Source organism: Amia ocellicauda, chromosome 12 (assembly GCF_036373705.1).
Source record: "Amia ocellicauda isolate fAmiCal2 chromosome 12, fAmiCal2.hap1, whole genome shotgun sequence".
Lineage (NCBI taxonomy): Eukaryota > Metazoa > Chordata > Actinopteri > Amiiformes > Amiidae > Amia > Amia ocellicauda.
This window is the reverse complement of record NC_089861.1, coordinates 6,714,580-6,738,923: the sequence shown is the minus strand read 5'-3', so window position 1 is coordinate 6,738,923 and position 24,344 is coordinate 6,714,580. Positions and strand designations below refer to the sequence as shown.

The window sequence follows — 24,344 nt, the reverse complement described above, 5'->3', positions numbered from 1 at the left end:
TTATTAAATCAATCTCGTTAATAATACAGATATAAATGACTGTCTGCTGCTCTTCTCGTGTCTAGTCCACTCTAAACAAATGTGCCCTTTAATCGAGTTAGTGATCATAACTGACAGGTATGGTGCCAAGTTAGGGTGACAGGGATCACTGATTTACGAGTTTTAGGGTTTTCTTTGGTTGGATTTCTAAGTGCATGCACGATTGATTTACTGCTCTAATTGTTGATTACTGCCTTTTGCATGCTTTATTATGCAATCGATGGTTGAAAGCTGAATTGCTAAAATGTAACACCCCCACCAGAACCACATTTATTTAAATCAAAGTTTAATGAAGAACATATGCAGATTTCAGTGGATAGGACATAGTTTTACTGTACAAATTAACATCACATGCTGCTTAAACAGCTCCACAACATAATGAATAAATATTAAAGATTCTATTTGACTTTTTATTTTTACTTATGACTGGGAAACCAAATGATGTGTCAGAATGTCTAATTAGTTTCTAGCAGTAAAGTTATAAAAATATGAATGCAGTTCAGCGCACTACACTCTGGAGCAACAGAATCAAGACTGACAAGAACCCAGGTCTCTACGTTTGAAAAGATGTCTAATGGACATTTGCTTGACAATCGGACCTTCAATTTGCAGATCTGTATTTAGGTATCCTTCAGCTCGTTAAGCGGCTTCAATTGAAGCATCATCCACTTGCCGTCCCTGTGGCTGAAATTAAAAAGCAGAGAAATCAACACAATAATCCGAGAACATGAACCAAATGAGTGCACCATGGTAGCATCTATATGTAATGTGCATGTAATATGTTGTCAGTTTTTATGATACCTTATATCAAGCAATCTGAATGCTAGTTCAGGCATGTTCAGATCAGCCAATACATTCCACAAGAACAATTTCAAGTAAAAGAACAGAACCGCAGCACTTCAATAAAAATGTACGAACTAGTTGTGTATCTTTTCAATTGTAGCATAAATATAATATTCAGCAGCTTTAATGTGAATTCCACAGGAGTTAAAGGAGACCATTCTATGCTGTGTTTATTACAATTAAAAACAACAAATAAGTCTTTCACACTGAGGGAGGATTGTAAGAGTAAATTGGTCTTAAAGTCCTCTTTGGAGTGGTGCTGTACCTTGACAAAAATGCGTGTGGGCAGGAAGCGGCGCAGGAGCTGGCTGGTGAACCCGGGGAAGCGCAGCAGGTTGATGTTGAGCGAGGGCAGGTTTTGGTAGCCAGCCATCAGAGGGTAGAAGTTGTAGAGCATTTCCTGCTCGGTTCCAGGCAGGATCCGCAGTCGCACCTAGAAGATGAGCCAGCTATGAATGACTTACTGACCAGTGACTGGAAGCAAGGGGCCAGGGATTTGACATGGAAATGAGGAGGCATCCAATAAGCCAAGAATATGACATCCCATGATTATACACACACACTAAAGTATGAAAATGTGTAAGTCTTAAGGCTATTCTGGGGTTTCATTTCAATTTAATGTAAAATGGAACAAGGAGGGCACTGTAGGTGAAAGAAATGTCGAACTGTACATATAGAAGTCATCACTATGTTGTCTTGAAACTTGAAAAGCTCTTTGGAATGTAAGCAACAATTGTAAAACATACTGCGGACCAACTCAATTACTTTTTCAAAGGAAAATGTTCTTTATTACTGTCTTTTAGAAAAGTAACTGGAAAAACGTGTACAGATGGTATGCATGCTATGATAAACCAGCCTCAGAAAAAAATAACTGAACTGTCATGTTTTAAATATGTATCACAAAAAGTAAGTCATTCAGATCCAATCAAATCTAGGACTTTCTATACATTTGATAATAGTATAAACAAACAAAACTATATTTTTATAAATGTACATTCTCTTACAAAATAATTATTTCAAAATTAACCAAACTATGGTATTGCCTCATTGCATTTTAATAGAGGAATCTGGAGAGCTGAGATATGAATGCTTTATTTTGTAAGGTGGAATGTAAGCTGTAGATGAAAGACTGGAGAGATTATCACAACATCAAGATTGAAGTTTTGAAGTTTTGATGTTTTGCTTGTCTTTTCTTCAAAAGTTTTCTCTTTTTATGTAACATACCTGTTGTTTAAAGCTCAGTTAAAAACCGCAACACGTTTCATGCGAGAGCAGACTGCTGGATCTTATTTGATTCGAGATGCCGTTGTGTAAGTTGTAAACAAGTAGGTTATAAAAGCAGTAACAAGTTGCACTAAGGGACTGCCCCTTCTGTTTACTTCTCCAGAAGATCTGTGTCTCTGCAAAGGAAAATACAGTCCTCAAACTCAGTACCCATGCTGACCACACACTCCACACACCTGTTTGAGGCCAGAGAACATGAAGGCATCGCTGGGCTCGACTGACATCTCCACATCCTGCACTAGACTGGTGCGGTTCTGGATGTGGTATTTGACAGGTAACGACTCCCGAACACGCCCAAAAGACGGCAGATCTTCAAATACAGAAAAACAAAGCTGCTTTAACCATTAACGTGTATCTCGCAGAACATGTTTAAACAGCTACGAATGCCAAAACAAAATAAAAACTCTACCTGCGAATCACAAAAGGATAACCTTATCAGGGTTTCATTCGTTGTCAGAAATGTAAATAAAAATGAGATCAGATAAGAGTTTGTCATTTGTGATTCACAGGTTGATCAAATGTCTTTGGTTTAGGTCTAATTACACTGAAAGGGAACACTGAATACCCAGAGTTACCAGATACAAAAAGCTACAAACTAAATCGTACCCAATATCTTTAAAAAAAAAAAAATATTTCAATGTAGCCTCTGACAAAGGGGAGGCGGTGAAGGCATTCTAACCAAGCTCTTAATTACCTAAAGCAACCAATTACTAAATTAAGTCAATGGTGGATTGAGGCTCTCCAGTACCAAAGCTGGAGACCACAGAAACTCCTGATTTAACTCTCCATGAAGTTTGTTTCCCCCAATATGGTACACACTCTTACACAATACATTAATCATTATTGGTGGATTTGAGCAATCTGTGTAGGAGGAATTAGCAAACATCAGATTCAGTCACATCACATAAAGAACGTATGAATAGGATACTGCTCCCACTTTAACATTAAGGGAAACAAAGACAGTTTACTATCAACTGCAGGATGAGAATTGATCAAAATAATAAGTAGTGTCCATTGCATTACAAAATAAGTATATTGTTTGTACTTGGACTGCTAATTTTATAAAATAGTGTCCTTTACTATGAGTAAAATACTCTGTTTCACAACTAAAGTGGTGTGACATGTGCTTACCTGCATGTATGTATAGTGGAATGGTTTCTACAATCACATGAGGGAGAGTAATCACCGTGCTTACAACAGGTACATTTTCAGCAGCAGACTTTCTGAAATAAAAAATATATCTATCTATCTAAGCATCAATGAATGGGATTTAGATCTAGCTACATATTCTAGGTACATAGTTATCACTGACACTTAATAATAATAATAACAATGTGCCTATTTACATAAACAAACCACAGTTAAACATGAACATTTTCCTTATTGTACTATGTATTATACACCCGTATTTTTCCCGTTACTATTACTAGAAGTTACAGAGCTTTTTCGAGCCTTAACAACTGCCAAAGAACAGTGAAAACTTTCAGACATCACGGTGAATGTGTCTAAAATCAGATATTCCTCTGCATAAGTTTGAGAAAAGCACACCACCATTAATGGGAAACCTGTCCTTGCCACACTCACTGTCTTTGGCGTGTTTTTCTAAATCTTCTGCATCTTTTCAAAGGATTTAATTTTAACAGTGAAGAGATACAGATTTACATGCATCTTTCATTTGAGAATTTATTATTTAAATTCATGATTTAATCTCAGGAAAATAGAATCCCAAACAGGCCGTGAATCATATTTTATTTAGTTTTGGCTACTGTTATTTGCATTGGCCTTAATGGAGATTAGCAGACACCCTTACCCAAGGGCAACTTCCACTTAATGAAATTATAAAGAAGTAGAAAATACAATGCAATATTTTGAAACCGCAGTTCAGGTAAAAGTAGATATGTGCCAAAAAAAAAAAAACTACATGCTGTGGGGTGAGATACAATTAATTTGATGAATGTCAAAAACTAAAATTTCAGTTAGTGTGTGAGTGAATGTGTACTAATATCAATACTATTAAGGTGGAACAATGGCAAACAATTATAATTCACTAAAAAACACTATACAACAAATATAACTATACTACAGTAAAATGTGATGATTTTTAGCAATTGTAACGCGTGTATCGAGAGAATGCTGACCTTTTCCAGGATATAACATATCGACCAGATGCCACAGTATTCACCCCGCTAGTCACTGGGGGGCACTTCAGACAGAAACACTCGCTGGCACACTCCCCAGTCTGCAAAACCACTGCAAAAACACCCGAGAACACGGGCACACCAGTGACACCGCACCAGAAATAGAGAGCAAACAGATGTTACCAACTTCCACTTTTCATTGTTACCTTGTGAATACATGGTTAATTCATTTTAAAAATTGATTAATGTGCATTTCATTCTCACTGTCAACACCATTCTCCCATGTCTGTTCCAACCTCTAATTAAAGATTATTAAAAATTACCCAAAAGGAAAAAACCTGCAATTTCAAAGGGAAAGAAGAGGAACTCAATAATCTTCCCACTTCACTGCTGACAGGAGAATTCTGGTGTTTGAGAAAATGACCTGTGGTATCAACAGCTGTGCATATAATAATAATATTATTAATAAAAAATGAAGTTAATGTACATATACATACACATATATACATACTGTATATATGTTGGGATTCATCTCTACCAACTTTGCACACCTAGATTTGGCAATATTTGACTATCCTTCTTTACAAACCTGTTCCATCTCTGTCAAGCTCCTTGGAGAGACTTGATGGACAGCAATCTTCCAGTCATGTCAAACATTTCCGATTGGATTTAGGTCGAGGCTGACTGGGACATTCAAGGACTTATTTTTTGCTCCTTTCAGTGTAGGCACAAAACGTTTTACCACATGGTTACACAATCTCCTGAGTGTTTCAGGTGGGCTTTCTTGAATAATGCCTTCCTTCCTGCAACCCTACCATGCAGGCACGATTTGTGGAGTGCTTAGGACAATAGGCACTTTTACACTGGCATTTCTGCTCTGAATCAAACACATCAGTACATTTGTTCCTTTGATGCCTTCCATTAAAACAAACGCTGCTGCAGTGCTGCAGGAACTTGCAAACTCGTCCAAACTGCCAGGATCAATTGCTACCGATGCAATTGATCTGGATCAAAAATGGCAGTGTAAACGCACCTATTGTTTTCACATGCACACTTTGATCAGTCTTGGCCATAAATGCCTATAGCTCTTGCAAAGATGGCATTTGCCTATTGGTAGCCTATCTGATCAGTTTCCTTTTTTTGTTGTTGAAAGCTCCTTGGTGGCTCATGGTTGAGCCTTTGCTTTGAAATGCACTAGCCAGCAGAGGGAACTACAGGAACTACTGAATTTATCCTGAATTCATATGAATCACTTCAATTTAACTCAGGTGGAGGACCTTGCTGTGTGATTTTGAAGGCAATTGCTTACACCTGAGCTAATGATATAACAGGGAGTGGACACTTATCCAACCATACAAATTCAGTTTTAAGGTGGACATTGTTAAAGGGGGTGTAGACTTTACATATACATATACACATAAATATAAACTCATTCATATGCATGTACATAAACATACAACTACAGAACTATATATATATATATATATATATATATATATATATATATATATATATATATATACATACATAGACCACATATAGACTCCTATCATAGCAGACATACCCTGTTCCACTTGGGACTCCAGCAGGTCGACAGCAGCCATGGAAGGAGCCAGAAGCAGCTCACTGGACACTAAGTGGAGAGGCCATGGAGAGGCACTGAGTATGTCCATCATCAGGAGGAAGGGGATGTCAACATAGACTCGGTCCAGGTGCTCAAACTGGGCAATTGAATAAAGACAGACGACCAGCAGTGATGTGGATTGGAAGATACAGAAAAATCTTTTTTTTTTTTTTTTTTTTTACTTTTCAAGTGACCATTAAAATAGTAAAATATAGCTCTGGAAAACATTAATAGACCACTGCAAATTTGAGTTCAATCAGCATCTCTACATGTATGGCAGCCATTCCATTCCAGTGTCTGTTGAATTCCAACACAGGCACACCTCATTGTACTGAATGAGCTACTGATTAGGTGATCACCTGAACCGAATCTTATTTAACGAGGAAAAGTATAAAAAACACTGCTGTAGTCATCACTGTCCTCTTGCAATAGGACCAGCTGGATGGCAAAAATAGTGCTAGTAGTAGGGCTGTGCAATATGACAATATATATTGTGTGACGATAGAAAAACGTCTATCGTTTCATATTATGCACTATTGTTTATATCATAGTGTCGCAAATCCCACTCATATCGCCCAGCCCTAGCTAGTAGTACCTCAAAAGTAACTGGAATAAAAAAAATAACTCTTGACCATGCCAAAAGAATTGAAAAGGAAAGTTTTGAGTGAGGAAAAGAAGGGTTCAATTCTGGCTTTTCTGGCAGAGGGATACAGTGAGCGTCGGGTTGCTTTCATCCTTAAAATTAAAAAAAGATGGCGGTCCATAAGAACAAGGTCAAGCAGCAGACATTGGGGACAACAAAGCTACAGACCGGCAGAGGGCAAAAATTACTCTCCACTGACCGGGATGACTGCCAACTCATTCGAATGTCACTCAACAACCGCAGGATGACATCAAGTGACCTACAAAAAGAATGGCAAACGGCAGCTGGAGTGAAGTGCATGGCGAGGACGGTTCGAAACAGGCTCCTAGGGGCAGTGTTGAAGTCGTGCAAAGCTAGAAAAAAGCCCTTCATCAATGAGAAGCAAAGAAGAGCCAGGCTGAGGATTGGACCGTAGAGGACTAGAGTAAGGTCATCTTCTCTGAGTCCAATTTTCAGCTTTGTCCAACACCTGGTCGTCTAATGGTTAGACGGGAAGACCTGGAGAGGCCTACAAGCCACAGTGTCTCGCACCCACTGTGAAATTTGGTGGAGGATCGGTGATGATCTGGGGGTGCTCCAGCAAGGCTGGAATCGGGCAGATTTGTCTTTGTGAAGGACGCATGAATCAAGCCACGTACAAGGTTGTCCTGGAAGAAAACTTGCTTCCTTCTGCTCTGACAATGTTCCCCAACTCTGAAGATTGGCTTATCCAGCAGGACAATGATCCATGCCACACAGCCAGGTCAATCAACATGTGGATGGAGAACCACGAGATCAAGACCCTGTTGAAGAGTCGCAGAAATCCAGAGAGAGATGCACCTCCAATCAAAAGGTTTTTATTACAAGCAGCTGGAAGGAAGAGGTTCAAGAGGCAATCTCAAGAACAGTCTTAGAGAAGTTACAAACTACAGGCACTTGTATGTAGACCAGACAGAAGAGAAAGATAACAGGCCCACATGTCTGTCCTGTGATGAGTGGTCTGTTATTTTTTCCAGAGCTGTATATTGCTCTGCCATCCCAATTTTGAATCAGCAACAGTATCAATGCAGAGCGGTGCTGGTATAGGTAGCTAATGCATGTCAGCTGGAACATGTGCTGAATGTTTAGAATCTGAGACAAAATCTCACAATTGGAAAAATGGGCAACATTTACATTCCAGTAAAGAAGAGCTTTGAGTTTGAGTATACTAACAAAAAACATTGTAATCAGTTTGTGGTCATTATTGCAATGCCTGCTCTTCAACAAGCATGTACTGCAGGGAGTGGCTAGATACTAACACTCAAAACATGCTAAGTTTGTTTTCTTCTCTGTTCCCAAGTTCTCTAAATCTTTTGTATTCTTAAAAAATATTTGTATGAACTCTATAAACTCTGTAAAATACAGACAGCAAGACCTTTTCTATTCCAGCATATCTAAGCAGCTAAAGCCGACTGTTCAAAATGTAAAACCGACTGAAATTCAATTGCACTCACCTTTGCAGAGACAAATTTAACCGCAACTTCAAATGGGACAACCGTTTCTATAGTCACAGTTTCATCCTGAAGACAGAAAAGTAGTTTTAATCACAAGACATATTTACATTTGAAAAGATCAGTAATATTTTGAAAAACTAAACAAAAAGTTCTGCTGGTAAGTGATATTAATAACTCAATCCTACTTCAGCCCCAATGACTGTAGCTAGCTATTGCTTATATATATATATATCAGATAATGACTTACTTTGTGACACTTGCAGACAATTTCTTTTTCTTCTACTACTGTAGTCACAGAGTAAGAAACGTGGACCAGGAAGATTCGTGATCCTGTCGTACTGCAGAGGATGTAGAGCGGCTTTTCAATCTGTTATAAAATGACCACAAACATGACAAAAATTCCTCGTGCAAGCGAGTGTATAACACCACTGATCAGTTCCTGCCTCTCAGCTGGCATGCTTCCCTACCCTGTTTTACATTTTTGTTTTTAATTGCATAAATTCAGTATAATTCTGGAATCAAAAAAGCAATGAATGACCTATTAAAGCTTATTCTAATATTTAAAGTGTCAGTCCTTTTCTTGCATTCCAACACATATGATTTGACAACCATTCTGTACATTTTCTTTAAAAGCATACTCTAACTTCATATACAACTGTGACAATGACTGATGCATGACGCACATTTTAACTCCTCAGAGGAGGCGATGTATGTTACCTTCTGTCCTGGCTGCAGCTCTCCAATGGAGATGTCAGGAAGCAAAGCAGGGTGCGAGTCATCACACATTTCAGAGCTGTTCATGGTGACGTGCGTTGTCTGTGTGAGGTTAGCGTCCTGACCTAAACGAAGCAAATATTAAACAATATATTTTTTTACAAGGGACAAGTGTAAACTACAGGTTTCCTTAAATACATGATTTATATGAATGTGTTTTTCAGATTTTATTTGTATTTGAAAGTAAATATTATCAAAGTTAACACAGGTAAATCTGCCTTTTGCTCATTGTGTAAAGCAATGGTCTGGCAGCTCTTTAAACCACACAATGTAAGATCTGTGATGAGTAGTTTAATTGGTTCTGTTAAGGCACTAAATTAGGTGAATTAGGTGAATTTTCACATGATCACATCCCAGGTGAATACACTGGACATATTAAAAAGCACACCCAGGCACATAGGACTCCACCTACCTGGTTTAAGTCCGGCTGTTAGCTTGACGTCTCGAGCAACGGCGTCCTCTTGGGACTGGATGGTGACCACCATGCAGTACATCTCATTGTTCAGAGCGGGGGGCTCGTGACGGAGCTGCACTGAAATCCGCGGGACTCGGGATATCACCCTGAAGAAACACACACCACAGGGGTTTGACAGCAGGTCATCATAGCAGAACCAAGCACAACCATCATCCCTATTATTTGTATTTATAGTGCGCAATTCAGGTCCCAATGTGCCTCCAACAAATAAAAAACAATGAAAAGATGAAAATAATAATAATAATAATAATCTCAAATTAGGAAGATATAGTAGTATCCTGATAAGACAGATCATAGATTGATAGTATTATTTTGTAGCTGGAAACTGAAGAAATTCCATGGTAATTTATTTTCTGCTAGAGATTACACTGAATGATTTGGTCTCATTGGTGGCGATTATGTGGAAAAGTCATGACGTGTTGGCGAGCGATTCTGATGTAGTAGCCGTACTAATGGAAATTACTTAATTCGTACTAATATACAGGAGGGGATATGTAACAGTACATAAGCTCAGAATGGGGTCGTTTCATTTCAGTGTGAATCGGGGCTGAGTAAACAGATGCAATATAACAGTCAAGGTATGGGACCTTATAAAGGCACTAGGTACACATTCCCTGTATTATTAAGACAGCTCCCTAGACCCGACGACACGCCTTCAGAGAAAACTCACATGGTGCTGGCCTGTATGGAGACGGTGTCCCAGTCCATTTGGCTTTCTGAAAGACGCAGCCTTCTCTTGAAGGAGCGTGTTGCCTGCAGGGCCTCATGGGAAGATGCCGCGTCTCCGCCACCGCCTCGCCAGTTCAGAAAGACACAGCGTTCGCTCTCCCCCCCCAGCATCAGGTCTACTGAGGTGATCTGCCAGTCAAAACGCAGAGGGATTACACTTGACAATCCCGTACCTTTTTACAGTTCGAAAATGCAGATGTTCCTAGGGGGCAGCATGACATGGCAAACACATCCACAACTCTTCTCAGCTCCACGGTACAATGTTTATACGGACATGCCCCTAACCCTAAAATCACTGCAACTGTTATAGAACATTTTCTTGTGAAAGGCTGAACTATAAAGCACTGCACCAATGAAGAAATATTATCTCTTTCCGTTAACTAAATGACAGACCCAGGAAGTGGAAAGTAGAATTAAAACCTCATAAGTGTTTGGTTAGATGCCTTTAAGGCCACAACTTGACAAGTTACTCAACTTGAGAAGAGAAACCAGTCTTCAAAGATTTTCAACAAACTGTATTCGTTTTACCTCTATCTTCTTTCCCACGTCTTCAGTGCGGGCCACAAATTTGAATGAGTATTTCCTTGTTTTTCCAGGGACCAGACATAGGGTCTCTTGGGTGGAGGGCTCAAGAATATCACTTGACTGACACGGTTCCTCTATCATACAGTACTGGTTGTATTCCTAAAAATCAGAAAGCCCTGGTTAATGCATTGGAATCAGAACTGTAAAAGTAGGAGTCAATCAAGACTGTTTAATCAGGGAAATGGTGATGGGGAAAAAAATGTATACAAAAAAATACAGATACCTAGTTCTGTTTAAGAATCAACAACAAAAACAGACACCACAGAAACAAAAATAATACATTCGTATGTAAGGCAAAAATAAAAGGCAAGTATGATTAGGGTAATTATTAAGTAGTATTATTTATTGGAATAATCAAGCAAACATTCTTTAACTCAAAGAAAATATCTAACCTCAGTTGATCTTTGTTCTCTTTTAGCTCTCATGCCTGCATGTTTTAATTTGAAAAAATAAGTAAATTATGTGTTGACTTTGACACTGAGAAAAAGAAGCTCATATCTATGTGAACTGTTGTCATTCAACCTGTTGACAGATTTAATTTGTGCAATGCCACAAAGCTTTAAGTTTTAATTAATAGCTCATCTAAGAACTATTTTTGGGTAATCTGTACCAAAGGCGTGGTAAGCTTAACATTAGATTTCAAAATTTTATTCTTATGTGTGAAAGAGTGAACAATAAAAGCTGTCACTAGCTTTGGAGCCATGTTACCTTGTTACTTAAGCTCACACAGAGCTTAGAGAATCGGATGGGGTGTGGACAGTCTGCCTTCAGGAAGACTTGAAGCTGAACTGGAACATCAACGTGGAAACTGGGGCAAAGAAATTTGGCTTTGCACTGAACTGTAATTTAAGGTATAAGACAGACAAAGAAAGTAAGCTTAAATTGCCTATTCTGGTACAGGAAAACATTTAAATTCACAATTATAAGACTACAAACACCTACATTGTAGTTCAAGTATATCATGTATATACATAATGTTGATTTGTGTACATTTCATTTCAACATGCTTGTGCCATGCATCAGTAGGAACTGTAGATGGTTTGTATTTTTCTTTTAAAATAACAGTTACAAATTGACATTTAAAGTGGAAATATGATGCATTCATACTTCAGGGAAAACCTTTAATTTTTTAAGACAGAATTTTAAGATGGTGGTCAAGTGGTAGAATATGGGTTTGAGATGAATGCGATATGCTGCAGACCGGTGCTTGGATACCACTGATATAAACAATCAGGTTTCTGGGAATCTATTGTAAGTACCATGTTATGTAAGCCTTGATGAAGGCATCTGCCAAATTATGTAACAATTATTGGGCCATTTGCATTTGATTTAAAAGACAATGAATTAATTACACACCCAATTGAAATGGCAGTTATTATTAGTATTTCTGTTACTTTAATTTGCAGGTCTATGCCATAGGAAGACCGTTCAGCTGGCCACGGAGCCAAATAAGGAACTCCAACTGCTTGATTTGACTGGATTAAGACCCTGTGTTGGATCTGTGAATGGAGAAGTAGGTGTGAGGAAGGAGATTCCTCATTTGGGTGAAGATCAACATGGGTGAAGTAGTAATTATGTTTAAGCCATAGTGTCTGAGGTGTAATTTAAGCAAATTACAGTTGCCAGGTGTGCAGCTACAAGTACTACTTACCAAAAGGAATACAGTCCTGCACTTCAATAGTGAACTCGTTGTTGCCGGCTAGAGAGACGCGGTCGCTCCACAGGCCCTGCGCTGCCCTCACTGCGGCCGAGTCGCAGTCCGGCTCAGAGTCAGGAACCTCGTTCTGCAGAGCGGATCAGGAAATGCTGGGTAAATGGAGGCCCTGCCAGCTATTGGCACGAACCCACACCTGAAAAGGAGGTGCCTCGTGTTCTCCCTCATGCAAAAATGAAGGTGCGTCCATCCCGCACGCGCTTTTTTCAAGAGTCAGCAAGCGCCCTTTTCTGCAAAAACTCACCATCAAAACTTTCATCAGATTCTTTTCAATGCGAGACTTCTGATCCTCCGCTAGAGTAGAAGCTGGAGTTGTGGTTGTGGTTAAGGTTATGTTTTTAGGTTTTTAAAAAGCAAATTCACATTCAGCCTGTTCACACTCCTCTCTGTTGCACTAAAACAGGCCCAGAGTTTGCAGATCCATTACTGGAAACGGTCGGACTGCTCAAAAGAGGGGTGTAAACTTTTCACTGCCTCTCCATAGACACGAATGCAGTGGTAGTCAATGATCCTCACATTCCCTGTTCTTAGTTATCAAAGAAAATGCATGGTTTCAAAGAAGGGTATGAATACCTCTAACCATCACTGTAAAAGCTGCTCCCCCCTTTGTGCATCTCTGCACCCCACCTTGAAAAACTGAAGGCCAACTGAACAAGCTGGGAAGCAGTGGAACCATAATCACAATGTATTCCGGGGACACAAATGGAAATTGGGCTTCAAGGCATTCAAAACGGAAAACAGGAGACGCGCTTCTTCACACAGAGAGGCATCACAATCTGAACAAACTCCCCAGCGATGTGTTTGAAGCTGAAAATTTGGGAACATTTAAATATAGACTGGATAGGATCCTTGGATCACTTAGTTATTAATGGACACCAAACAAGCACAATGGGTCGAATGGCGTCCTCTCATTTGTAAACTTTCTTATGTTCTTATGTAACTGCTGTACCACCATAGAAAGGATACCCCTGCCGATCAGCTCCAGAGAGTACGTGATGTAGTCTTTCACTTGCCCCATCAGGTAGGAGCACTTCAGAGCTGTGGTCAGGATGGAGGTGAGCAGCATCCACCAGCGCTCTGTGCGGTAATCACACATGACGTAGTCCAACAGCCTGCAACACAAACAGGAAAGCACACATACTCCTCAGACTGACCCAAGTATTTTCTTCTTTCTTTGTTTTTACTAATAGGAATCTATAATGATATCATCCCAATTCAACATTGTCAACTGTGAATCAGCTCAGCTCTCCACTAGCACTTAGTAGCAGATTACTGGGACACTTGACTTTATTAGCAATTTTACACTTGTTGTATTGGGGAGGGGTCTGCGAGAGCGCTGGTCCATCTGCTGTTTGCCGTAGCAGTGGTTTAAACTCTTTGTTGAATAACCACAAGGTCATTCGACTCTTCCTCTGAGCAGCGCACACACTGCAGGCAGTTAAGGACAGGTTGTTTTGATTACAATGTATTCTAAGACAATGCTACACCATCCGTAAGAATGTCTGCTTTGACAGTAGATTTTTAAAATGTTACAATAAATTACATTCTATCGCTGAATTCAAAAGTGGACATTCAGCGCAGAGGTTCTTTCACTACTTGTCAAGGTTTTAGAGGTGTATATAACACAAATCAATAAAAACATTAACTAGACAATCAAAACCTCAGATAGGGGTCTCATTCTATATGAAATTTATTGAATTTTTTCCCCCCCGTTTAATTATTATTATTATTATTTTTTTTAATGACGCTAGGTAAAGAAGATGCAAGGTGATGATAAAAGATCATGTAAAAGCCATATTTTGCCTCAGCTGAATTTTTCTGTACTGTACACGTCTAAGTTTATTAAAGTAATTGAGAGAGTTACAGTTGGAACAAGAACCAGACAGTACACTGGCCCTCCAGGAACTGCGTTTGAGCAATAAGACGAGGGGCTGGGAAACACTAAAGGCTTCTTTTCCACTATGCAAGAAAAGCCAAATTGCAGCTCTCCGATAACGCTGTAAGGCAACGAGTAACTGATGAGTCACGATGGGGCGACAAGACCAAGAAACGCCTGGACACAACCGCTGTCTCAGGCACACCTCTGCGTCACTGGTGTCAACAGAGCAACAGACCTGCTATGCCTAACAGACTGGACTCATCACACGGCAAGGTGTCAACACTCTTCTAATCTCAAAACAAAGGACATCACAGTAACACGGCAATACACTACGAGCCCTGTTACACACCAGACAGCCAATCATTCAACCAAAACACCATATATGGTAACATGTATTAAGATGTTGTCTGGAACCAAAACCTGCACCGTTTTGAAGGGCCTGAAGTAAAAGAACTCCTGCCCATGACCATTGCAAAAATCTCCAACTTACTTCAATGCTTTAGTGTAGTCTTTTGCATGGTAATATTCTTCACCCATCTGTACCACTGTAAAGAAGACAGAAATCTGTTAATCTCTGGAAGGAACAAAATCTCTACACTCTACAATCTTCTAAGGGACAAATTACAGAGGGAAGGGAAAAAAAACAAACAAAAAAAACTTACTCAGGTGGCTCTTCATTCTTGGGCACTTGTACTTCTTGAACTGAGCCACTGCGTTGCTTAAGAGAGCAATGATCAGTTCCTGAAAGCACACAACAACAATAAGACACCAGGAGGGGCCAGGAACTTCTTCATTACATTGTTGGGCAAGTCAGTGTCAATGTTCCATTTATGGAATCTAATATATTCCTGATAAGAAAAAGTAGCTCAGTAGTGATATCTGTGACACTGTGAAACTCCTGCTGTACTGTATAAAACATGCCTGTATAAATATTAGAGTTCACAGTAAATGTCACGCTGCTAAGTTGGTGTCAAGGCCGGTCAGAAGCAATGAAAGGGATACTGCTGGGGCCTGGATATCAGACCAAGTCAAGAACAGTACACAAGGCATCTGTCTGACAATTCAGAGACACAACCATAACTGGAAACAAACACAGATCTGATAATGCGTTATCAGTTACACAGAGATATTTTGTTTTTCCCATTAAGACAATGCGGTTGCTTGTTGAAACGACTGACCGAGTGAAGGACTTCTCGCTCTTTCCGCTGCAGGGCCAGGATACCTTCTCTCTCCTTGTCCAGGTCTGGAGGGTCAATACCTACAAATCACAGGTTCAAAATTGAAGATTTCCAGTGCATAGAAAAGGATTATATTTGATCACATTTAACTAGCACTTTTGTATAGCGAAGATCAATTCCTAACAAAGTTGCAGTTCACATTAGTTATTATAACATCCGCCCCAATGAGATCTGTTAATTAATCACACCAAAACTGCACTGCAATGAAATATTGAATCACGACAAGTGTGCAGTTTCACACGGGAAGCCAATGTTTGTGCGACTTGGGAGAGAAAATGGGGTTGAGTTTGCCTGCAGTGAATTGTCAGGCGCTGGTGGTTAGAACACAGGTCTTTAGAAGCCCTATTGCTTATTCCATACTGCAGACACTTTGCGATTATAAGCCAAATCTATATTATATTAAAATCTTAATCTAGACAGCAAAGTGGGGCACGCTAAACTGAATATTTATTGTTAATTCTTGTTTGCTTGTTTAGCAGACATGCGTAACCATGATGAATTATTGTTGACACACAATATACACATTTCAATAACATTGTACAGAGAGTGAGAGGAAATATGATTTTCAACCACAGTTCTAATAAGAACAAAACTAAGTAAACAAAAAAGGGGCAGTTTAGGTAAGGGATAAATCACGGCAAGTGTTGACACTGATGATATAATGCACAGCTTTCAAATGAGTAAAAGAAGGAAATTCTAGATTGTTGTTAAACCTGAAGGACAAGTTATCACTGGAAATCTAACTGTGGTTTAGCTGTTTTATGACAAAAATGATAATGCCTTTGTTTAAATACGTTACACTTTTTTTAATGGAACAGTGTAATCAATGGTAAAAGATGGACTGGGAAGGAAATGTTTTGAATCTAGATTCTTCAACCGAGTGCGAGTCAATGTGGTAGAAGTTTGGATTATGTATCTAAAAGTATGGATTATGCAATCATGCCCACACTCCCCCTTGTGTTCAAACCTCACAGGTGATTTAGTGCATTCATAGACATATTCAACTAAAAGATGAAAGGATGACATCATAGAAATTGACTAAGGGTAGAACAGGAAATATGGCAAAAAATATATTACTGCAGTTAATTTGAAATTATGGCAATACCATTGTATATAAGGGAGAAAATATTAATAAATCAACTAAATATTTGTTGAAAAACAAACCATAGGAATACAATCTGGAATCTGCAGAATGTAGTGTTTTCTCTAGGCTCAAGCACTGTTCAGCAAACTAGGGAAATATACCATTTAACTGGACTTATTTAACAATGGATGTATTCAACAAAATGAACCACCCAATACCTGCTGAATTGAATTGTGGAAATACTTTCAAGGTCAACGGTATGCCTCAAAGAACAAATATACATACATGTCCTTCTCCTGAGTTCTACATCTCTAAACAGAATCATGTGATATAGGTTTAATTACACAAACAAAAGCAAGGAAGTGCAGTTCTCATCCTGAACTTTGAAGCTCAGAATTAACAAAATTGCCTGTGGCAGACAATGGACACAAATTGTTTTAAGACTACTTTAAAATAAACAAAAATATAATCTTGAAGTGTGCTAAAACATTCTCAAAATGTATACCTTCCCATCTGGAAAATGTAGATCTTTCTATCTATATAAACTGTTGTGCCATACAAGTGCTTTGCAGTGTACAGGAAATAATACAGTTAAATTAGCACTAGAGCCGGAACAATACAGTTTTGTTTGTCCCGATACTGATAATTGGGAAGCTAAATGTCCCGATTACCAATATATCTGCCGATATTCACTTTTTTATTGTTGTTAGCAAGCAAAATAGACATTTCCTAGCTTGGATCCCTCAAATCCGTCACTGTCATAGAGAAATTGCATCAAATATGCAACATAAATTTTCATCATAAATAACAACCCTCAAATCAAACATTGTAGGAATATTTTAAATAAGTAGAATGAGGGAGAATAAAGGAAAAATATAACAAAAAAATATAACGATAGGATTTGAAATAGTTTTATAAATATCATGTATAGTTTCAGTTTTAGCCAACATTGTCTGAGAGGCTTCTTTCACTCATTTTCTTTAGATGTTTTACTGTGATCGGAGCTTGCTTGTCATTTGGAAAAAAAAAAATGTTTGCTGATATCCATTTACTTTTTTCTTTATTTTAATTACTATTGTGAATTTTCTAAAGTGATTTATTTAACTTTTCAGTAAAAATACTCCTCTATGACATAGTATACGGTAATCTGCAGACATGACAATTAATCAAAACCATGCACACTCAAATGCAGCACAGCCTTCAAAAACACTTTCTATTGGTTATGAGTGTTTTAGTGAAACACATGTTTATTGGTTTATGAGCCCTGTGTTTCTCTGGGTGTGTGTTTGTTTCACACGCTGCTCATGAGAATCACTGTGGAGTCGGAAGCTTCCAGCACAAACTAAAGCACCATAACTATGTTAAAAAATAATGGTCAATTATAATAACGACTGTAAAACCAAATAAACATGTATTTATTTATTGTCTGACGTCTGATGAAGGATTTTATGGTAATTTGAAAAAAATATTTAGCCAATAGTTTGAGAAAATACATCGGTCCATTATCGGTGGAATACGTGCCAGTACAGATATTTCTGTAAAAAGGCCAATATCGGCCGACAACATCGGTGCTCCGATATCTGTGGGGCCCTAATTAGCACAGATTCTTTCATTGCTTAGGTTAGACTGACACCTACAGGCCTGTAGGTTTAGAACTGAATGAACAATCCCATCTCAAATTCTAACATCACTGGTGGAGTGCACGTGTGTGCGAATTAGATTATAAATCACATCTGAGAAACCAACCAATCACAGAGCAGCATTTCCAAACATTCCTATACCTCTTACCTGGTGTATGAATGTCATTCCATTCATACAATGATCAGGAATTAAATCTAATAACGAGGTATTTTGCTGGAGCCACAGACTAAATTACCCTCTTAACCTTGCGGTTTAAATAGGCTATGTGAATTTGACTTGGAAATATTAGTGCTCAACCCAATGTTGTGCAAATGCAGCAAAAGGGATAGCGTTCATATTCAAATTAGCCACAATCATTCACATCTTTATAGTTCTACTCACTCTGGTGTCCTTGTCTCCACGGTCTTTGTCCATAGAAATCCAGGACTCCAGTGGGAGTTTCCAGAGGATCGGGGCTGGGGTAGCAGACAGCTGCCTGCAAAACAGACAAACCACCTTACAAAACAACCCAAAAGATGCAACATTAAGAACATAAAAAAATAATACATCTCATATGATTAGTGTTACAGTTATAAAAATCTTATTCCTAAAATCAGTGATTTGACTTACTGATTCAAATTCACTTGAACCTGTGGCACTGGTGTTAGCCGTGATCAGTCACTGCTGCCCAATGTATGTTAAACACAATAACACTACAGAAATACCCTCTCCTGCAGTCTGCTCCTCTTACCTCATGGCTGCACAGGTGATTGGCCTGCTGTTTGCGCTCCTGGGCGTAGTAGGCTGCCTGCTGGTAGTAGAAGCCCGGGTTCTGAGTCTGGATAGCCGTCAAGCCCAGTTTTATGGCTTCATCGAACAAATCGCCAAACGACTGAAACCTAAAGGGGTTAGAGCAGACCGTCAGTTAAGAGCAAAGGGGTGTCTGTGCTAGCTTGATCCCTAGCAGTATAATATCTTCATGACTTTCTCCAAACGGCCACGTTTCATAATGAGCACCCTGCGTTTTCTAAATGGCACCATAATGTTATATTGCCATGGAGCAGGAATAAGGCTTACTGTTTGGACATCCAGGCCGCGTGCTCAAAGGCCAGGTCGGCGCTGCCTATTTTCTTCTTGCACAGATCGATGTGCTTCCTGAACTGAGCAATGGCGTCCAGGGGAGTGTTATGCTGGAAACACAGGCGGCATATCTGAAAGAGAACAGCACGGAGACCCATTAGCTCTACCGGGGTTATACATATGGAAATATCAGCCCAGGCTCTGTCCCTCCATCTGGAGTCTAACATAGTAATTGGCCCTCCAGGCATTCAAGTTTTGGCACACCTGCACTACATACACGGGATAATCAAATACAATCTCCTAGTATAATCAGCTCTTTAATGACATAATTCGTCAATTATCTATTCATCAGACTATTAAACCTAGCATAAAACCCAGTAATGGAATAGATTTGTTATCAGCCAGTACAGATTTTAGTTGTTTTTTTTTAACTTCCCAAATAACACCAATGTACCTGACAAAAATGGGTAATGAAATAAGCTTATCTACAGAAATAACTTATTGCATTTTACACACCTTGTAGTTGATGAATCCAGCCATAGTTTTTATCTCCAGCATGTTTGTCTCATGAGCTCTCAGTTCGTGTATGAGGTTATAAGCAGTCCTGTAATACCTACAGCACAGGGAAGATATTAGGAGCAGTCGCTCTCAAGACCAGGTAGCCCAAGACAGCCCATGTTGATTAAAGTGTAACATTTTCTCCCCCATGCACCTGTTCACAACAACTGAAAACATCACCACTGACACTCGAATATTTAAATGCTTTAAAAATACATATTTTACAATCTGAAAATTACCTGCAATTTCCACTGCCAGTCTTCCAGTCATTTACATTTATTTCATGGCAAAAGCAATGTAAAATTTGAGACAGTTACGATCATGCATATGAATAAAACCACAACCATGCCACTTGTATAAATGCAGTTTAGCAATTTAGCACCTACGTTTATCTAGCCCAATAATAAAGTCTTACTTCAGAGCATTTTGAGTATCTTGCTTCAGTTCACTAAAGAACGCGATCTTAAACTGGTGTCTCACGAACAAGAGCTGCAAAAAAAAAAAAAAAAGAAAAGCTAAAATTACGTGTACCTACTATTTTAATGGAGTGTAATAGGGGGGAAAAAATTGTTTAATATGTTTAGAAGGGAAGCACAAATACAACCATTTTAACATATTTTCCAACAAAAGGACAGAGATATATTAAACCCATACCTACTTTGAAATGAATGTGTGAAGCACACCTTAAAAAAGCATTTTGTAATGTTTATGACTGTCTAGTGATAATTGAACAGTAATTTAGAAAGAACAAAAAATCTCTGTAGTTTACCTGATGGGTGGTTTTGTTGAGAAATTCTTTGTGTGACTTCACCTTCCTGATTTCAGTGTAGTAATAGGTCTGTGCATGTTCATAGAAGGCATTCTCTAACCTACAGGAAAAACCATACAAGTAAGCGACATTTCAATGGAATAAGGAAATGAGAAAAGTCTTACAAAATAATAATGAAAAAGAGATTAAGGCTCTAGTTCAACCGAACCTTCGATCTCCCAGCCAATCAAAGATTAAAAATGTGATCACTGTTTACAGGCTTCACATTTTGACAAGATTCTTCATGCAACCCAATAGGAAGGTGCTATGAAGTATGGGAATTTGGAAAAAGCTAATTACATAGGTATGAAGTTCTCTGTGCCTGGGAGAAGTGGTGTACATCATTATACACACAGTGACCGAAGGGAATGCAAAAAGGCTGCAGTTGAGAGCATCACACACACATCTCACCTGATGATGTAACCCACAAGGTGGTCAGTGTGGGGAAGGACAAACAGAGATTTCCCAGAGAGGTCACAGGCATTACACAGAGTTGCAGCTCTCTCTGAAGCAATCAAGTCTTCTCCTGTGGACACCAACACAAAGACAACATGAAACCATCTATGCGCTGTCTGGTCCCTTCTTTTCAGACATTGGGAAAGGCTCTCACTGATAACACTGAACAGCTCACAGGTGCCTAGTTAGCCACAGAGCCAAGTGGAAACCCTGACCAACTTAATCCATGCCCTTTTTGAAATCCTGGGTACAGTCTATTGTATCAGCGCAGTTTTAAACCAGCAAAATGGGAACTACAGCAACCAACCTGTCTATGATTTATACTAGAGGGCATTCACTTCTAAAACATGCTTATTGATGCAACAATAAAGGTTACATCTTCAGAAGTGTTGTGAAATAGACCCTTTGTCATGCACTAAACAAATGTATTTAATCAAACATGTTTCTGCTACAAATAAGGCCAGGCATCGAAAATATTGCAACAAACACCTAAAATCATACAAAATATGTATGTTGTAAACATACATATTTTTATTCAGTACAAGGAAAATGGGACACCTTTGTTATAAATAGATGTATATTTTAAACTAACATTCCAAAGCACAAAATAAATTAAATTGTGAACAAATATCAAAAATTACCTGGAGGAAGGGGTGTTTTCTTCTGAATTAAAACCACTGCCACCTTGGTGTTTCTTCCCTGTAAACTAGTCCTAGGAAAATAAAAATATTTACTTTAAAGACATGGCACCATCTCTTTATTAAAACGAAAGATCTAAAGTACTTGCATGCAGCATTTACACTGACGTTTCAGTCATGACAAATTTAAATTTAAAGTGCGGTCTCACATAAACATGCTGTCAAGTCCTTGCCATTTTTGACCAAATGGGCTTGCCGTAATGCTCTTAGTCTCAGGATCTGTGAGAAATCTTATGGCTTGCATTGGATGAAAACAATCATAGTATATACATTTATTTATTGCAGCTTTGTTTCATGTGGATTTTTAATTACATTTGTATTACTCCAATTCAAGCTAATTCTCTTGCTGTTTGAAAGGGAATCCACATGGCAATAACAGAGTTTGGTTAGCAACACATAACTGATGTTTAAATTCTATGTTTTAAAATGTATCTAACATGGAACTAGTCACTGTTCAAAGCATGTCAGCGCATTGATGAAGTTTCCCCTCTGTCTTACTATGAGCAGTATGGCAAGCCCATTTGGACAAAAATGGCAAGGACTCATCTATGCAGCAACATGATGTAATATAGCCCCACAGATTTTCATTTGTCCATTTAAGTATGACATTTGGCACCACTTGGCATCATATGTAAGTGCAGACATAGTGACAAAAGAGAGATGGGCCATCACACAATTAATGAGCTTAGTAGGCAGCTTTCACTTTTTAGATCAACACGTGCAGGTAGTACCTCACTATCTCCACTTTGGTAGCACACTCTGACTGTTTCTCCTTCCACTGCACTTCATCCCAGTCCAGCTCATAGAACAGCACCACCAAAGCCGGCACCAGATTCAAGTGCTTGTTCATCCAGCCCGTTTTCAGCATCCCTTTGGGAATGTACCACTCATAGGAGGTCCTCTGAGGGAACAACACAGCACATGATGTAGGAGAATTACAGAGATACCCCTTGGGACCAGTACAGTACACCCCTGTATCTTCAAAAACAGACTGCTAACATTGCATTTTTTGGCTGAATCTAAGCAACATGCACAATGCACAAACAACAAAATAATAATGTTAATTAAAGCAGTGTGTGCTGCCTAGCTTTCTGTTCAGTGATACTACAGCTGAGTCATGTCAGAATCTTTGCTCTGGTTTTTAAATAATTCAGGACACTAGAAAAAGAAAGAGCATTATTTTAAGCACCTGTACATTGAGCTGCTACCAATGAAGTTAGTATCAAGGGGCTTTATAATAAACCTGACTGACCAGGACATTAAAAACAAAAAACACCATCCCTCAAGCATCAGGCTAGATTTTCTCTCACCACACTCCAGAATATACCTTACCTTAGTTCTGCACTTTGGATACTCGTGGTCTCCAGGAAGCACTTTAAAGGAAATGGGAACCCTATCCGCCCTCCGGTTTGCGCAGAAAGCATCCCAGATGGCCCTGTGAATGGCATTGTACACCACATCCAGCCCAGTCAGGGCCACAAAGGCCATGGGGCGGCAGCACAGCTCCGGGGGCAGGTCCCATTGCGTTGGGCTCATCTTCCCTGGCTCAGGAACAACACCTGGAAAGGAAGTCCAGTCAGATAGTTCAGTTTTATCTCTTGTGTATTTCGTAAAGTACATGAAAATATTGATTCATTTAAATGTATAGATAATGCAGGCAAAAGAATAACCAGTCATGTTTCACGCTCCCTCAATTAGTGTATTCATATAATGATGATTTTTAGTGTATGTACAGTTGCCACCAAATGTATTTACATCCCTGATAAAGTGTAGCCAATAGTTGATTTAGCATGGTAGATGTATCTCTGCATTGAGTACTTTCCATCACTCAGTTAAATGATGAAAACATCAGTATTGGATATATAAAAATAAGAAGTTAGTTAGGGCATAGCTGTCAAAAACAATAATTCATTTTACAATATTGTAAATGCATTTACTACAAGCTGCGCCAGACACATAACACTATTTCTTAAATACTGTTACTCATGTACGTCTCTCAACATGTAAATATACGTTTGAACGTCTACGTCTACCAAGGCCTTCCCACAAAATCCAACGTTTTTATATTCAGCTGAAAGCTTCTCGAGAAACGTACAATTACTTGTTATTTTGAGCTGTCAACACACTTCAGTTAATACTGTTAAAAGGTAACAGGTTTGGAAAATAAATATAATGTATCCGCAGCCTTACTGTGTCTATATTTGCGGATTTCCTGTCCTCATCTGCCAATCCAGAACAGTCAGCGCATCGACCCTCCCTCCGCGACCCCGGAAACTGAACCGCACAGCTGTGATTGACACCGCGGGAGGACCAATCAGCCAGCGCCGAACTCCAGCGACCAATCACGACCACCTGAGATACGGAAGAGAAAAGGCCACACTATCACATGATTTAATTTTTGTGATCAGGTGACTAACATCAAGTTTTTAAAAAATGAGTGTTCTAATAAAATGATGCATTTGTTAATAAAACAAACTATTGTAGTTACGTTTTCTGTTATAGAAAAGCATTTCGCTTTCTGTATGTTACATCATATTTTCTGTATACGTGTATCATCATCATCATCATCATCATTATTATTATTATTATTATTATTATTATTA

General features: G+C 38.9%; 1 protein-coding gene across 2 annotated transcripts; it reads right to left on the bottom strand.

The window, feature by feature from the left end:
- Positions 1–308: 308 nt before the first annotated feature.
- Positions 309–24,038, bottom strand: trappc11 (trafficking protein particle complex subunit 11). 2 transcript variants are annotated; one of them, XM_066718167.1, is made up of 30 exons: positions 23,932–24,038; positions 23,074–23,300; positions 22,473–22,642; positions 21,685–21,755; positions 20,999–21,113; positions 20,549–20,648; positions 20,195–20,268; positions 19,738–19,834; positions 19,219–19,352; positions 18,893–19,040; positions 18,544–18,637; positions 15,378–15,457; positions 14,862–14,940; positions 14,690–14,744; positions 13,287–13,432; positions 12,565–12,626; positions 12,258–12,390; positions 11,315–11,445; positions 10,550–10,705; positions 9,963–10,150; positions 9,230–9,378; positions 8,761–8,882; positions 8,291–8,410; positions 8,044–8,109; positions 5,869–6,025; positions 4,305–4,416; positions 3,298–3,389; positions 2,343–2,476; positions 1,148–1,315; positions 309–723 (listed from the first exon to the last, which is right to left on the bottom strand). In XM_066718167.1, exons 2-30 carry the CDS (start codon positions 23,275–23,277, stop codon positions 679–681), a joined length of 3,402 nt encoding a protein of 1,133 aa, XP_066574264.1. In that variant the 5' UTR covers positions 23,278–23,300; positions 23,932–24,038; the 3' UTR covers positions 309–678. The 2 variants fall into 2 exon arrangements, with proteins under 2 accessions (XP_066574264.1, XP_066574267.1); XM_066718170.1 differs by lacking the exon at positions 23,932–24,038 and adding an exon at positions 23,837–23,925.
- Between the last annotated feature and the right edge of the window lie 306 nt (positions 24,039–24,344).

Excerpts from the sequence above, each read along its gene's own strand:
- trappc11 (XM_066718167.1), bottom strand. The coding sequence starts at position 23,277 with ATGAGCCCAACGCAATGGGACCTGCCCCCGGAGCTGTGCTGCCGCCCC. Across the intron at positions 19,353-19,737 it reads CTGGATTCATCAACTACAAG|ATATGCCGCCTGTGTTTCCA; the intron begins GTGTGTAAAATG and ends GTTCTCTTTCAG. Across the intron at positions 15,458-18,543 it reads GTGGAGACAAGGACACCAGA|GTATTGACCCTCCAGACCTG; the intron begins GTGAGTAGAACT and ends TGTGATTTGTAG.